This window comes from Oryctolagus cuniculus, chromosome 12, assembly GCF_051225735.1.
Source record: "Oryctolagus cuniculus isolate XC-2025 breed Fujian yellow rabbit chromosome 12, ASM5122573v1, whole genome shotgun sequence".
NCBI lineage: Eukaryota > Metazoa > Chordata > Mammalia > Lagomorpha > Leporidae > Oryctolagus > Oryctolagus cuniculus.
The window spans coordinates 92,740,907-92,756,692 of record NC_142878.1 but is presented as its reverse complement, the minus strand read 5'-3'; the positions used below and the strand labels follow the sequence as shown (position 1 = coordinate 92,756,692).

The 15,786-nt window shown below is 58.1% G+C and overlaps 1 protein-coding gene across 10 annotated transcripts in view; it reads left to right on the top strand.

Moving 5' to 3' along the window:
• Positions 1 to 1,317: 1,317 nt before the first annotated feature.
• TLE3 (TLE family member 3, transcriptional corepressor) overlaps positions 1,318 to 15,786 on the top strand; it is a 40,498-nt gene continuing 26,029 nt past the window's right edge. For all 10 annotated transcript variants that reach the window (XM_089309495.1, XM_089309494.1, XM_008249824.5 and 7 more), the window contains exons 1-4: positions 1,318 to 1,452; positions 1,978 to 2,078; positions 2,510 to 2,573; positions 3,435 to 3,479. In XM_089309495.1, the coding sequence (XP_089165621.1) occupies positions 1,429 to 1,452; positions 1,978 to 2,078; positions 2,510 to 2,573; positions 3,435 to 3,479 (234 nt within the window). In that variant the 5' untranslated portion in view covers positions 1,318 to 1,428. The remainder of the gene's footprint in view (positions 1,453 to 1,977; positions 2,079 to 2,509; positions 2,574 to 3,434; positions 3,480 to 15,786) is intronic.

Below are 15,786 nucleotides of genomic sequence, written 5' to 3'. Positions count from 1 at the left end.
CCCCCACCCGCCAAATAATTATTTGCTAGTAGATCGTGGGAAAAAAAGAGAGGCGGGGGCGGGGAGGAACTCCAGCAGCCCGGGACTATAATATATATCTATTTATTATATGTCTTTCGGTTAATTCCTGATCTGAGGAGCGCTGGTTTTCACTCCCATGCGAAAGTCACCAGCGGGTAGGGCCTGATTGCTACTTTTCATGCATAGTTTTAGACACAAGAGGGCATTGTGACGTCGCGCCCGGCGGCGGCCAGTCGCGGGCCGAGTTCCGCGGCCCCACGTGGGGACGGCTCGCGCCCATTGGCTGCGGCCGGGCGAAGCTGCCACATTATTTTGTTACTTTTCAGTCCCTATTTGGAACTGCTCTCGCGGCAGTTCAGACCTCGTGCTCGTCCCCCTCGCCTGTCTGTGTGTGGTATCCGCAGGTCCCGGGCACTTTTTTTGGGGGTGTGTGTTTGTGTGTGTGTGTGTGTGTGCGCGCGCGCGCGCGCGCTGTGGGTGGGGGGGAGGTGTGTGTTTTGGGGGTTTGTCGGGGCGCGGAGAGCCGGGCCGAGGGGAAGGGAGGAAGCCGCAGAGCTGCCCGGCCTCCGGCTGCGTCTCCCCTCCAGCGCTCTCCTGCCGGCGCGCTCCGAGGCGGCCGCGGCGGTGGCGCCGAGCGCTCCTCGTGGGGAACGCGGCGCTCCAGCCGGGAGCGGCGAGGACCCGTTCACGGAGAAGCTTCCGGTGCCCGCTGGAGTTAGGATGCCAGGGAGGTTGATTTGCACCTACTGAGCCCGGAGTTCCTCCCCGGCCCTGGGAAGGGCTTGCGGCGGCGGCGGCGGCGGCGGCGGTAGCAGACGGAACAGCAGGCTCTCCTCTCCGAGGGGGGGCGTCGAAGCGCCCGCGGCGGGCTCCAGCCCTCACTCTCCGGCGCTCCTGCGGCCCCGAGCTTCCAGCTCGGCGCCTGTCTTCTCTTCTCGCCGCGAGCCGCGGGCCCAGCTGCTCTGGGGGTCGGACTCGCGCGCCCCGGATGCTTGGGGCAGCCCCGGCGCGACGCGCTGCTGAGTGATCCGGAGGGGCCCCCGGCCTCGGGACCCCGCGCCGGACTCGCCGGGGAGCCGACGATGTCCGCGCAGCCCCCGGCCCTGACGCGCTCGACGCAGCCCCGGGAAGGCGGCCGGCCGAAGCCCGCCGAGCCCTAGGCGCACAAAGCTCGCGCCCGCCGCCCGGCCTCCGACGACTTTGCCGCCCGCTCCGCGGCTCTTTGTCTCCGCTCGAGGCGGGCGCCCGACTCTGGGATTTCGCTGCGAGAGCGAGCTGGGGGGGCCGGGGGCGAGCTCTCGGTTTCCCGGCCGCCCCCCGCTCGGGCTCGGCTCCCCCCTCTCCCGCACCTCCCCGGCCCGGGCTCTCGGCGCTTCCAAGCTCTCGGAATCACGACCCCTCCCTGCCATGTATCCGCAAGGGAGACATCCGGTGAGTAATTGCAACTCGGTTTATTTAAGCATCTATCATGGCAGGGTAAACGAGGCAGTTTATCCGGCACCTCCATTTTGCTTGTTGCTACCTTTATGGGGTGTGTGTGTCTGTGCGTGTGTGTGTGTGTCTGTGCAGTGTGAGTGCGCGCGCGCGCGCTCACACAAAGGGGCTGGGGACCGAGAGACTCGGCGGACCTGCGAGGTCAGTCCCGAGCCGGGGCCGGAGGGGAAGCCGTTCTCGTGACCCCCCCGCCCCCTTTCTTAAGTCTCCAACTCGCCCCGCGTTCTCCCTGCCCCCGCCTCTCTGTTTGCGGGTGGAAACCTCGCGACTGAGCCGGAGGACCCGGGGCGCCCCCTCCCCCCGCGCCGTCGGGGAGCCGAGGAACTTGCGGGGAAGGCTGTGGGCTGTGAGGGCGGCCTCTCTGGTGGGGCAGCCGGCGGGGAGGGGCCGAGGACGCGGCGGAGGCCCCGAGCCCCGGCTGACGCCCGCGCCCCTCCCCTGTCTCGTCCTCGCGGGCTGCAGGCTCCCCATCAACCCGGGCAGCCCGGATTTAAATTCACGGTGGCTGAGTCTTGTGACAGGATCAAAGACGAATTCCAGTTCCTGCAAGCTCAGTATCACAGGTAAGGCCGGGGGAGGGGGGTGGGCAAGCGCCCCGGGGCCGGCAGGGAGGGGGCATCCCCGTCGCTGCGACGGAGGGGGCTCCCGACCCCGGGCGGCGGGGCCACTGGGGCCTCCGCCTTTTGTTTCCCCTTTCCGAGCGCGCCGCCTTAACCCTGTGCTGCCCGCGGCCGAAGGTCGGGGTCCTTCCCCCTGCGGTCGCGGTGAGCGGGCTCGCTCTTCCGTGGGAAGTTTCCAGTTGCCTTGCTCCCCCATGCCCACGGCGTGGACCCCAGCCCCTGTGCGCCCCGACGCTGCGGGATAGTGGGGTGCCCCCCCCCGGGGAGGGTTGGTGTCCAGGAAATGGGAAAGTGGCTCTCGGAGGCCCTGGGGTTGCGGCCTCGGAGGCGGCCGTGCGGGCGCCAGGCCTGAGCTGGCTCCTCTGCCCTCGCAGCCTCAAAGTGGAGTACGACAAGCTGGCGAACGAGAAGACCGAGATGCAGCGCCATTATGTGATGGTGAGAGGCGGCCCGGGAAGGCGGCGACCCCGCCGGCGGCGCGGGGACCGGGGCTCACTCCCCACCGCGGCCGCGGCGGCTCTTCAGGGAAGGGGGGCTGGGCGGGAATGCCCTGCGCCCCTCACTGGCTTCCCCTGGCATCGGCCACTTGGGAGGGGGTGGGTGAGCCCAGGGGCGGAGGGAGAAACCCGAATTGCAGGCCCGGAGAGCCCTGCTCCCTTTGTACGCCTTTGCTGGGTGCTTTTAAGATTCCCTAGGGCTGCTTGCCCTGGGAGAGCCGGTAGGATGGTGTTGGATCAGCCCAGGAAGACAGGACTCATAGCATAGGATAAAAATCTCTCAAGGCCTCCTGGGAGCGCTTGGAAACTTTGTGCTTTGCAACCCTGGAATGTAGCCAGAGGAGCCCAGCAGCCCTCCTGGCCCAGGGTGTGTGGGCCTTTGCAAGCCCCACTGTGGGCCAGGGTTCCTCACCTGAAAAGTCACGGGACCTTGGGCAGCAGGTAGCCTGGCTCCCTGTACCCAGGGCTTGCACCTGCAGCTTTAAGTCATTGTGGGAGAGCCCAGGAGACACATCAGCCAGGCTCCCAGCACTGCTTCTCACCTAAGAGGCCTTGGGCGCAGTGCTAAGTTATTCTCAGAGAGAGTGTGCACCTGACTCCCTGTTGGGCCCCTACCTTGTACAAACAGGATATGTGGCCCCTGCAGTGCTGGGGGCAGGGGAGCGGCTCTTAGCACCCTGCCCTTGGGGGCTTAATTTAAAGCCCCTTACCATTCGCATCAGAAGAGGCCAGAAAGAACTCCTTTTGAAAAAAGGAGCAGAATTCTGGGTTGTCTGTTAATGGTGCTTCTTTCTATTTTTAGTACTATGAGATGTCCTATGGCTTGAACATCGAAATGCACAAGCAGGTAAGTGCTTTTCTCTTTAAAAGCTGTAGTTTTAAATTCAGTGTAGGGGCTTCGTAAAGGGTCCTCTCCTGGATGGAAATGAGCTTCCCCTTGAGGGTCGAGCGGGGCCAGGCCCTGAAATTTGAGGTCTGGACACCCTGTATGTACCCTTAGCACCCAGGCTTGTGAAGCTGGTCCTGGGCTGGGAAAAAGGACCAGGAGGAGAATGTTGATCTAGGGTCTGTCTGACCAGCCCCCGAGAAGGCACAGGTGCCCATTTGCGTGTAAAAATCTCTAGAGAAAATGCAAGAGGGCTTGGTTTTTTTTCTTTTAATGTGATGTTCTACCTTGATAACACTAGACTTCCAGAGTCTTAAAAAAGCCAGGCTGGGCTGTGGAAATGTGAGGGCATGAAGCCACCAGCAGGCTTAAAATCCAGCTCTGAGGCCTGACGCTTGGGAGGCCTTGCTCTCGCTCTGTCAGGTTGAGGGCAGCTTCCCCGACCCCATTTTACAGAGCTGGAAGCCCAAGCTCCGGGGTGAAGTAACTTGCCCAGAGGCAGCCGAACCAGAACTCTGAAGCTGGCTGGGGGTTGAACTCAGCTTTGAAATCCTGAAGTCAAACCAGTTTAGCTAGTATGGTGTCATTTGATGGATATGTAAACTACCTCGTATTGTCACTCTTCTAATAACAGTATACCTCAAGCCGAGCAAATACAAACAGCCTTTATCTCCATGCATATCAGTAACTAGGCCGGTGCTAGGCTGGGCTGTGGGAGAGGCCTGTTGGTGTATTTGTGTTCCTAGGAGAGGCTGCCTATAATTTGGCTTGGCCCACGGTTAGCATTGACTTGGCACGTATAAATGGCACAGGCCCGCCGCTTGTTCTTTTTAACAATTGGTGTTCTTGAAATCTCAGAAGGCTGTTGACTCACTCTAGCCCTTGGTGACTGTGACTCGAATGGATTTTCTGCTCTAAATTAACAGTCGTTTACATGGTTTGAATCTTGCTCTTTAAAGGGGGCAGGACCCAGGGCAGGTGACAAGGCCAGGTGACCCTGCCAAGCTTAGAGCGTGGCTGGCACGGGTGGTTTTTGGTCAGAGCTTTTTTTTTGGGTGGTTTTTGGTCAGAGCTTTTTCCCTCCTTGAACGGAGCGCCTGGTGTGGGGAGAAGGGCACGCAGGAAGGGCTTTAGTTTCTCAGCTGGACGGGAAACCCAGCTTCTTGGGGGGATCAGGGACGCTAGCTAGCACGGTTTTGGTTCTTGGCCCACAGAAATCATATACAGATAGCTTTCTCTATAAAAACGTTTCTCCGTGGGGACTCGGTTCAGCCCTGCGATGGTGGCCCTGACCTAGTCTCACTTGTCCAACCGGAGTGCCTGAGGTAGCGCTGGGGTCCCAGGTGTTTCAGGGACCTTGGGGGATGTTGTGCAAGGTGCCACTTCCTCCCTTTCTCCACACCCACTTTTCTGCTTCTCAGCGCTTAGTGTCTTGGGTGTGTTTAAAGAGGGTAATTGCGCCCAGGTTGAAAATTTATAGCAGCGGTTATTCTAAGAGCTTCGTAATGAAGGTTTAATATGTCGTTGCATGTTGAGGGCTGCATGGGTGGTGTTCCCTGCGCCTGCAAGCGGATGGTTCTTAGGCACAAAGGCTCCACCTTGGCTGGCAGAGCAGAGCTGGTCTGAATTCCCGGGGCAGACGGCTCTGGCTGAACCCAGGAAGAGTTAAAACGTAGTGCCTTGGGGGGGGGGGGCTTTGTATAAAGAGCAGCTGTGTGCATCTGGGATTTCTGGCTGCTCCCCAAGCAGGCTTCTTAGGGGGAGAATGCCTGAGGTTTGGCTACATTAATCCTCTCAGCTGCCAGTGGTGTTCAGAGGGAGTGCTGAGTGCTTTGCTCCCCTTTTATGGGTGAGAAAACTGAGGTGGAAGGGAGGCCAGAGCCTCTGGATCCTGACCCCTGTTCCCACTCGCCTCAGTTCCCAGCAGGAGCTGAAGCAGCAGCAGGTTTATGGCTGTCTGAGTGGGGTGAATTCACCCTGAGGCCCCAGTAGGAACAAAGAGGCAGAGGGGTGAAGAAACCTTGCAACCCTGACCTAATGGGGCTTGGCCACTCCCTGGGTTCTGCAGAAGAAAGCCCTGCCACTAATTGCAGTGTGGGTCCTGGGTGCACTTGGCGGATGGTGGTTAGGCCTGAGCAAACAAGTTTATCAGCTGACCTGTTTAGCGGTTGACTGGTGTTTTATCTGCACACACAATCAAGTGACTGGAGTGCTTGAATTATTCATGCAGTGTCCTGCCCTCTAGACTTGACTGTTCGTGTGATTACATCTGCCTGGAACAAACAAGCTGGATTCTTTAAGCTCCGTGGGGGTGGGGCCTGGCTGTACTTTTATATAATAGATGATCCACAGAGCTAGCACCTTAAGAAGTGTGGCGTCCCAGGCCTGCTCACACGCTCTCTGTCTGTCTCTCTCATCACCACCCCCACCACCTCATATATAAATATATTTTATATATTTTTATGTATTTTATATATGTGTGTATTTAAATCTCTTCTTTGCTGGCTCTTTGGGCAATGCCAGTTAACTGGGTACCTCGCATTCTGCCTGATGGGCCTGGATATTGACAGAGGGCAGCTGGTGAGGTGCACACGGCCCCCATTTGTATTTTACCAAGAGGGGAATCTCGCAGTGGCTGGCTCCTTCAAATCCCAGAGAAATCATAAGTGACTGCTCCTCCTACTCTTTCGCCTCCCTCCCTCATTACGGTAAAGCAAAGGTTGCAGAATCACAGGCCTGGCCCGGGACTTAGGGGTCACCCACCTCCTCCAGCTCCTGCCTGCAGGCAGAATGTCAAGGGTGATTCATCGAGGCAGCGGGGCTGAGCAGCGTGTGCCCACAGAGGCTGTCCAGTGTCTGTCCTGTGGGCTAACAAAGCCCGCTTAGAAGCAGGGGCTCCGGAGCAAGCGTTGTGCGTTGCATTGGAGGCACTGGTGCTGGGAGCAGCTGAACGCCGCCTGCTCCTCACCCAGTGTGGCTGAGCCCGGATGTGTTGAAAAGTGAACGGGCTGACTGGGGGCCCGGGGCCACACCAGCCTTCTCTGGAAACAGAATAACACCTCCTCTCTCTTCCATCCCCACCTTTTGAGTCACATACTAGCTGTGCCCAGGACAGAGAGGGCAGCTGGTCCAGGCCTTCGAGACGGGACAGTGAAGCGTGCCCCTCCACTAACCGACGGCACTCTCTGTGTTGTTCACTGTGCTCCCTCTTCCGATATTGTTCTCCAAGGGGGCTAAGGTTACAAGTGTGACTCCACCAAGGTCCAAAGTACCCTGTTGCAGGTTGTATAACCCTATCAGCTGGCCCTGTTCGTCCATAGTCCTGTCTCGAGGTGCCAGCTATTTGCACAGCTGATGATTGGATGTGTGGGGTAATCGCACAGAGCACCTAACTGACAGTGCCGTGGGAAAGGTGCAAGAATCCAGGGACCAAGCGGTGGCCGGAGATGCAGGGCTGCGCGGGCAGTGGAAGTCTCCATCTGTCACTCCCCCTCCTCTCTCTGGGCCCTCAGTGAGTGACACGGGGGTCCGGCACAGCAGTTGGAAGGCCTGGGACCTTGGTGGAAGTGGGGTGACAGGCCCTGACAAGGAGTGCAGTGTGTCTTGGCTGGGAGAAGATGTGAAGGGACGCAGGTTATTAAGTTTGGGAGTGCACGTGTGTGTGTGTGTGTGTGTGGCGTCTGAAATCCACTTTTTAGCCCTCTCCATCCTGGCTTCCCCTGCCCTTTCTCACCATGGGCTCTGCTCTGAAACAGATCCTCTCCACCATGTGGGTCATCTCCTACTGGACACCTGCTGAGCTCACAGCTCAGTGGCTCACCATGTCTGACCACCGGAGGGAGCCGGCCAGCCCCTTTGCTGTGCCACTCCCTCACCTGTGAAAGGACCCTGGGGGTGGGCAGGTGATCCCTGGCTCTCACTTACAGATCAGGATCCAGCAGACAGCCTGGATGGACGCTCATTCCATGGCCTCTCCTCGAGGCAGGAGGAGGGGCACTGAGCTGTGTTCCCTCCCCATTTTGTTGAAGGAGTGAGTCAGTTAAGGAATGGATTCCCTTCCCTTTCTGTTTGGGAGAAGGACTTTGTACAAAATCTCTTTGTTTGTACAAAATACTGGGACCCAGAAGGTGTTATGGCCATAGGGGTGCAGGTGGAGCCCCTCCCCCATCATCTCACTTCTCTTGCTTTGGCCACAGCCCCGGGCCCAAGCTTGACCCTGCAGCAGGTGCTCAGTGGGCACACTGGTTTTTCTGTCCTTGGACTCACGCAGGCTGTTGGGGGTGGGGGACTGCCTGTAAGAAGTGGGCTTGAACTGCGGCCTCTTCCTTCCCTTGGCCCGGCATCCAGTTTCTTCATCAGGCAGATGAGGGTGTTGGATTCAGTCCCCAGGCAGTTATTAGGGGCCTGGGATGTGTCGGCTGTGGGCTGGAACTGCTTACGCAGACACAAGACACCATTCCCTGGGCCAGGGAGTCTGGCATCTAAATAAGTAATTGTGCAGAGAGCTAAGTGCTGCTGTGGCCAGAGTGTCACGGACAGCACCTGGGACACAAGCCTGACTCCTGAAAGGGGGCAGGGCACAGGGGCTGTGACTTAGGCTGGGGAGGTAGGCCTAGGCTGGCAGGGTGGCCAGAGCCCCTGGACCGACAGGCAGTGAGATGGGAATGGTGTGGGCGGAGACTGCCTGGGGGAGGAGAGGGGAGGTGGTGACATTTGCTGGGAGGCCTCTCTGCCCTCACATTCACAGCTCACGACTCAGTGGCTCCCGCCGGCCCCAGATGGCTCTCCAGAGCTGGCCCGAGTCCATCTGCCGGGCGGTGGGGGTGGGGGCCACGCCAGGCTGCCTGTGCCCTCCCTGCTGCTTCCCCACCGGGAGACGCTGGCTTAAACTTTATTCCCCAAAGTGGCATGGTCTCCTCCCTCGTGTTGGTAATTCTGTAATGACTGGTTATGACCCGCCCCTCCCCCATATTTAATTCTCATCAGCCCGGCTCTCCACTCTGCTATTAATGATAGCAGCCAGCAAAATAGCTTTCAACATGCCATTGACAGTCTGGTTTAAGAGAGCACTTGAAGTAGTGCTAGACAGCTGAAAGCACCCATAATTGTGTACCAGAGTGAGAACTGCGTGCTCAAGGGCCTTGTTTTTATATGCGTCGGGGGACAATATCTTGTTTTCAACAAATGTTCTCGGAGAGTCGGGCAAGGTGCTGTCTTCCTTCCCTCTCGGCTTTTCTTTCTCTTGCCTCTCACAACAGAGGGTTCCCTCCAGTTGGGGCTAAGAGAAGAGGGGCGAGGGGGACATCTGGCCTCCAGAGAAATGAGGGGATATCGAACCAGGTAGCAAAACAGGGTGGGGGGTCAGCCCCTTCCCACTGAAGGAGGGAATGGACGAGTCTGGGTTGATTTGGAATTCTTTTGTGTGCTAAGGAAGGTGCACAGTCAGCAGCGAGGGTGGTCTGCAGGGACTGGGGGGAGGGGGTCCCTGGCAAGCCCCTCCCATGCCAGAGTCCTGGAGCTGGTCATTGTGCAGAGCTCATCAGGTGGGGTGAGAGTGAAGGGGGTGGGCTGGGGACTTGCATCTAAGTGGGGGTTTGTACCAGGCTGGGGATGGGGTAACCCAGATCTTATCTGGCCAGCCTTGAGAGCAAGTCCCGGCCTCCCTGTCACCTGCAGCCGACTTTGCCATTGAGTTCCCTTGGCCTGTGGCTGTGCAGGCTGCCGAGAGGACTGGTTTCACAGCTTGGGAAGCCCTCTCAGGGTCTGGAGTCTGTTGGCCATGGCCTTGACCTTGTTCTCCTGGCAAAGGGTGAGAGCGTGGGTGGGCTTGGCTGTGTGTCTGAGTGACAGAGACGGGGCCCAGAGTTCTGCCACTGCCCTGAATAATCCTTAAGGAAGAACTTGATTGAGGACAGAGCATTGGGAAAATGTGATCTTCTGGCTAGTAGCAGTATTGATGTAGCAGACATTTTTGCCTCAGGTGCCTAAGATAATGGGCACAGGGGTCCCACCAGGCATCCGAGGGCATGGACAGCCTGGGCTAGGAACGCAGAGGGAAACCCGGCTGAGGCTGTGAGGTGCCTAGGGGGCCAGCAGCACCTAGTGTTTGTTGAGGGGCTGTGCTCTTGGCCCATACTGGGTGCACCGTGGGCTGCAGAGCTGTGGTTGTAGGAAGACTTGTAAAAACATCGTGAACTCTGTCGTACCAGGTCTCTGATGTCTCTCGACCATTTTTCCCCCCGGTTTCTGACCATCTAAGAACAAAAGGAGAAGAGAAGAGATGGTCAGGCGGAGATAAGAGGAAGGAGGGCTGGGCAGTGAAACTGAATCTGGGCTGTGAGAGGGCATGGGGAAGGTAGGGAGCAGCGCTGGCCAGGCTCCTCTGTTGGGCCTGGGTTGCCTTATCTCATTTGCCTTTTAAATCCTTGATAAGTGTTGTTCACAGCTCCTTCACTGGGTTCTGTTTTGTTTTACAAATTCTAAGTGAAAAACTCTTAGAAAGCTGTGAGAGCACCCCCTGCAGGGCTGGGACCACCAGCCTTTGGCCATGCCAGCTCTGGGCCTCCGGTCCCCAAGCCCTGCCCTCCCCGCTCACCTAGGCTCTGAGACTGCTGGCGCCTGCAGGGCCACGCTTGGGCAGAGTGGGACGAGCAAGGCAGTTCAGCGTGGACCAGTGGGTGAGGGTGAGGGTACAGGAACTGCAAGCTTTTGCCTAAGAGCAAAAGTCCTGGGGAAAGGTGGAGGCCCGGAGGTGGCCACTCCCACCTCCCCACCCCTGGAATCTTGCACTTCATTCTGGAGAGGTGAGGGCGCTCTCCAGGAAGCCAGACTTAAGATGGAAAGAAGCAGCTTTGTTTGGAGTCCCTAGAAGCTGCCCTGCTGAGGTCTGGATCTCCCACTGTTGGCTGAAGCTCACCTCCCTGCATTGTGGCTTCCCCTACCAGCTTCCCCGGTTCCTGGCCTGCAGGACCTCCTGCAGGGATGGGAGGGGTGGAGTGTGCAGACTCCTGGCCTCATTGAGATTCCTCTCTCTCCTCTCCCCTGGCTCTTAGCCCCTTCTCCTGAGACCTCTGGCTGACTCTTCCTCACCCCACATAGTGCAGACCGCCCTTACTCCCCTCCCGTGATGCTCAGTGCCCAGTGGGCATTTCTCTGGCTGGCTGGGTGGTGAGGAGGTTTGGGATCCTGGCAGCCAGTCTGTACTGACACCTTTTTGGCAGTGGATTCACAGTTTCTCCTTCAGAATCACCTGGTTCTTGCAGGGGCGTCTTGGGAAGCTGGGTGCAGCGCCCCGGGAGCTGGTGCTGGAATGTTCTGATGGCTGCGAGATAGGCTGTAGTCCTAGATCGGTACTTACTGGTGTGTGACTTTGGGCAGACTTGGTGACCTCAGTGAACTCCCACTTGTAATGAGGGTAATGATACTAGCTGCTACAGCAGTACCGTCCGGTAGAACTTCGCACAGTGTCGGGACCGTTGCGTGTCTGCTGTTGAGTCTTGCAGCCGTCATGGCAATGTTTTGTATTCTAAATATTTATTTTGTTTATTTGAAAAGCAGAGCGACAGAGACAGAGGGGGAGACAGAAAGAGAATTGATATTCCTAAATGGCTCCAGGCCAGGCAGAAGCCAGTAGCCAGGAACTCCATCCAGGTCTCGCATGTGGGTGCAGGGGCCCAAGCAGTTGGCCCATCTTCAGCTACATTAGCAGGGAGCTGGATGGGAAGCGGGGCAGCCACGTCTTGAACCAGCACTCTGGCATAGGATGCTGGTGTCGTGAGTGGCAATTTAACCCACTGCACCACAGCAGCAGCCACCACAGGTGGCTCTTGAGGGCTTGAAATGTGGCAGCTGTGACTGGGGAACTGAGTTTTTAAAGGTGACTTTAGCCACACGTGGCTGGTGGCAGAGTGCAGGTGTAGGCAGTGTTAGCAGGAAGATGTGGACTGCTTAGCCCAGTACGGTGCACACAGAAAGCCCTCTGCAAGGTATTTGCACAGTAGGACAGTCTCCAAGTTGCCAGGGTCTCAGAGGACAAGATCTTTGGTATTACGGCTGTTAAAGCTTCTGGCCAGAGCCCTGTGTGTGTAACAAGAGCACTGATGTTTAAAGAGGTTGAGCGACCACCAGCGTGTGATCTCACCGCGGCCCAGCAGCATAGGCGAGCCTGCTGGAAATCCCGGGCGGCTTCACCCCAGGCCCCCCACATGCCCTCCCCAGAGCCACTGGACTGCAGGGCCTTGAATGCAGCACTGGGCATTGGCGTGGAGAGCAGGGTTTGGGGCTATCTAGTGCTGTGTGGTGGGACTGTGCTGTGCACTGTAGCATGGGACACCCAAAATTGAGGGGCGGGCAGAATCACGCACACCTTGATGTAGGGGGCGGAATGCTGGCTCGGCATTGAGGACACTCAGGCTGCTCCTTGCTCTCTGTCATTTGTAAAACACAAGGTTCCAGGAGGAGGTGGCTTAGGAGGAGGTTGGTTTCAGAGGGAGTGGATAGTGTGCTACAGATTCTGTAATACGATGGTGATTTTTATGGCCTGCGGGATACCACCACCTCCTGCCATCCTTACTGGGGGTGGGGAGAAGGACCCTGCGCCCCTCTAATTCTAAGGGAGGACCATGGTGATGGGTGGGCAGAACATAAGACAAAGACCATCCTCTGGGGATGAGAACCCGGTGGCTCTGTCTGTGCCTATGGTCAGGCTGCCCTCTGCCCTCGCTGCATTTTCCCGTCATGCCATCCGGGTTCCCCAGAGAGCCCTTGTCCTTAAAAGGGGGCATTAAAAAGCCAGCATTTGGCCTGCAGCCCTGACCTGGTGGGTCCAGCCTCTGCAAGGGTCAGGTGACTTTTACAGCCTGTTGAGGGGCAAGGGGAGATTTGCATAATGTTCCAGGGGGATTAGGTGGCTGGGGTTGCCATGGCAACCCCACAGGGATGAATTGAGAATTTTGCCTCCTGGCAGGAGTTGGCTGGTGGTGTCGGGGAGGGTGGGGGAGGGGGCGGGGTTATCTGAGGGGAGCTCCAGGCGAGGTAGGGAAGGGGGCTTGGGCCTGGTGATGAATGGGCAGTGTTGGGGGGAGGTGGGATCTGAAAGAGCTGTCCCTGCGGCACAGCACCAGACAAGTGAGCTCTTTGAGAGCCGCCCCTGCGGTGGGGGTGGGAGGCAAGCGGGGGTTTAATGCATTTGGGAACCAAGAAATTAAAGTGAACAAATATTTAAAGATTCTTGGGTCTTGTTAACAGGAAACCTGGTGGCTGGAAGCGCAGAGTCTGAGAAATGGGAAGTCTCAGGGTCTTAGCGTGGGGGAGTGAGGCGGCCGTGGCGTGGGCCCAGCTCTCCCCTGGGCAGCCAGTGGCCTGGGTCGGTGTGCTGTGCTTGGACACAGCCCCTAGTTCAGCTCTGCCTCTCATGGAACGGAGACCATGGCCCAAGAGGGGACAGTGGCCCGGATGTGTCCCCTGCAGGAAGAAAAGGAGGTGGAGTCCCTTTTGGGGGTGCCCATAGGAAGTCATTTCACAACCCCAGGACCCTGGACTCACTGGCCATTGGTTGGTTGGGAGGGCCGAGTGTCTCCCTCCACTGCCTGCCCTGCAGGAGCACAGCTCCTGGACCGGAACAGGGCCCTGGCCTGTGTCCTCTTCCCTCTCCCAGAAGACAGGTCCTCAGGTCAGACTGAGGGCTGGGCCTTTCACGTCCCAAGTCCTCCTGGCATAAAGAATTCAGCAGGCTTCCTTGGCAGGCATGAATATTTAAGGCCTCGTGTTATATATAATCTGATCAATATGTCAGTGCTAAAAGGGCCTTTAAAGGAGCTCCTCTGCTGGTTGTGGGCTGTGATGTGAGCCTTCCCTGCCCCTCCAGGGCACAGGGCAGCACCTCCATGGCTGCAAAGGGGGCCATTTGTTCCCTAGGCCTGGGCCCTGCTTTCCCCTATGGCCTGTGGCCTGATGGAATGTGGCCCAGGAACCCCACCCAGGCTGCCCCCGGCGGAGGGGTCTTACCCCTCCCCGCCCTTCCTCCATTGCTGAAACACCCGCTTGCTGTCCCAGTGTGAGGAGAGACTGCCTGGCGAGGAATGTCACCTTGTTGTCAAATAATTGAGGAACTTGCCTAGGACGTGCGGCTGGGTCGTCTAAAACAGTCCAGACACATCATTCCAGAACCGTGAAGTACCTGCTCGTTGGGCGACTGTGGGGTCTGCAGCCCCCTACCCCACCCTCCCTGCACTCCCGTGATTTTCATTCCAGATGAATCAGACTCACTGCATACATACCAGGATTAGAGTCACAGAACCAGGTAAAACGTGATGAGAACTGCAGAACCCCCAGGCTAACTGAGACCTCACCCGAAGCACGCGTTTCAGAGAGACCACCGGGCCTGCCATGGAGCTGGGGAGGCAGCTGCCAGTTTCCCCTCCGTGTTTCAAATGGCAGGGCCCTTTTCTTCGTGTCTGCTTCCTGACGCACACACAGTGTGCAGACTCGCAGCACAGTGCTCGTAGCGAGACGTCTTCGTTGTAGGAGACGCATGCCGGAACCTGGAAGTGGGAGGCAGCCCCTTGCCTGCACAGCAGACACGGAATTACTTCCTGCTGAGGGAAGCATCTGGAGCCCGTGCCCGGCCGTCTTGGGCTCAGCGGCTGGTCTTGCCCATGAATCGAGGCCTCTGGACAGTGGGTGCCTGTGGCTCAGCGATGTGGCGGCGCTGCTGTCTCCTGGAAGCCCTGTGGCCGTCATGTATGGTTTCATCGACGGACAGATTTGAATGGCTCGTGCTAGGAAGAGAGCTCCGGCTAGCCTAGCCCACCACCCCGTACCTGCCGCTTCTCTGCTGGTCCTTGCAGTCTGCGCTCTGCCCTGGTCGGTGGAGCCGCCTGGAGGAAGTGACGTTTTGTGGGCCGATTCAGGAATGTCTAACATGCCGAAGCCCTGAGTGAGGGCTCCTGGATCTCGTAAGTCATCCATCTCGCGCCTCCGTTGTGCAGACAGCAAAATTAGAGCCCAGAGGAGGGAGGCCATTTGCCCACAGCCACAGGGCTGGATGGAGGAGCAGCCAGCTCACTTCTGTGTGGCTTCGGATTGGAACTGCTCTCTGCAGTAGCGGATTTCTTCCTCTCCTGGTTTTTGCTTGACTATGGTGAAGATGAAGTGTGCGCTTCAGCTCCTGGAGCAGACGCCCCGGCGGTTGGAAGCTGAGTCGTGGAGAGACCTTGTCTGGTGGAAGTGGCTGTTGACTGCGTGTTGGGCACTGTCAGCCGGGAAAGGCGGAACTGCCCAGGACTGGCTGGCTTGCTGAAGGCCCAGGAGCAGCCGCCGGGGCACTGGCACCAGAACGGGCCCCATCTCCCAGACAGCGGCAGATGTGAGTGTGGGAGGCCGTGGCAGCAAAGCGCACTTGGAGAGCGAATGCTCAAGTACCCCCGGCTTACTGCAAGATGTTCAGAGGCCCTGCCTTGACGAGGAGCTGATGGGGCCGCTGGGAGCCGCTAAGGCACGTGGAACAGATTGTTCTCTGGAAACTGTGTTTGCCCCCCACTATCTCGCCCGCTGCCATTTATTTGCCTAACCACCTCGAAAGAGACACAGGGCAGATGTGCGCCCCCGCGCCCCGCGGGTGGCCCCTCCGTCTGCGGCTGTTTTTCCAGCAGCAAAGCCACTGCCTTTGAACCACACTTGGAGAGCGAGATTCAGCGGCGGTGCCAGCAACCCCTCTCCTGCTGCCCCTGGGGTTTGCGGCTCGAGGCCTGGCAGTGAGGCGGAGGCGGGCCGTCTCGGGGACCCCACGGGTGCGGCTGTCCACGGAGTGTCCGGCGTGTGAGCAGGCCCTGCCCTGTGTCTGGTGACCTGTCCCGATGGTTGAAGTCACACGTCTTGTTTTTGCTTTCCTTTTTTTCGGAGCCAGTGTTTGGAGGTTATTTGCCTTGGAGCCTCTGCTGCTTTAACAGCTGTGCTAGTCGGAAACGTTGTCAATGATTAACCCAGACAGTGGGTTTTTTCTTTCAAAAAGCGTTTCTTTAAGCTCTTTGAAAATGTCGAGATTTGGCTTCTTGATAGGAAGTCATTAGAGTGGGTCGCTAATTGCTGAGCCTCAGTTTCCCCATCTGTGAGATGGAGACTTCTGGAAGTTCTTCTAGAACCCCCTACAGCGGCCACGAGCTTGCACGTGTGGGGCGGCTGTGGTGGGCAGCATGCGTGTTGTTGGCCATCAGCATCGCTGTTGCTTCGCGTAGTCCTGTTTGCCTGGGTGTCCCTTTCTGGGGTTTCC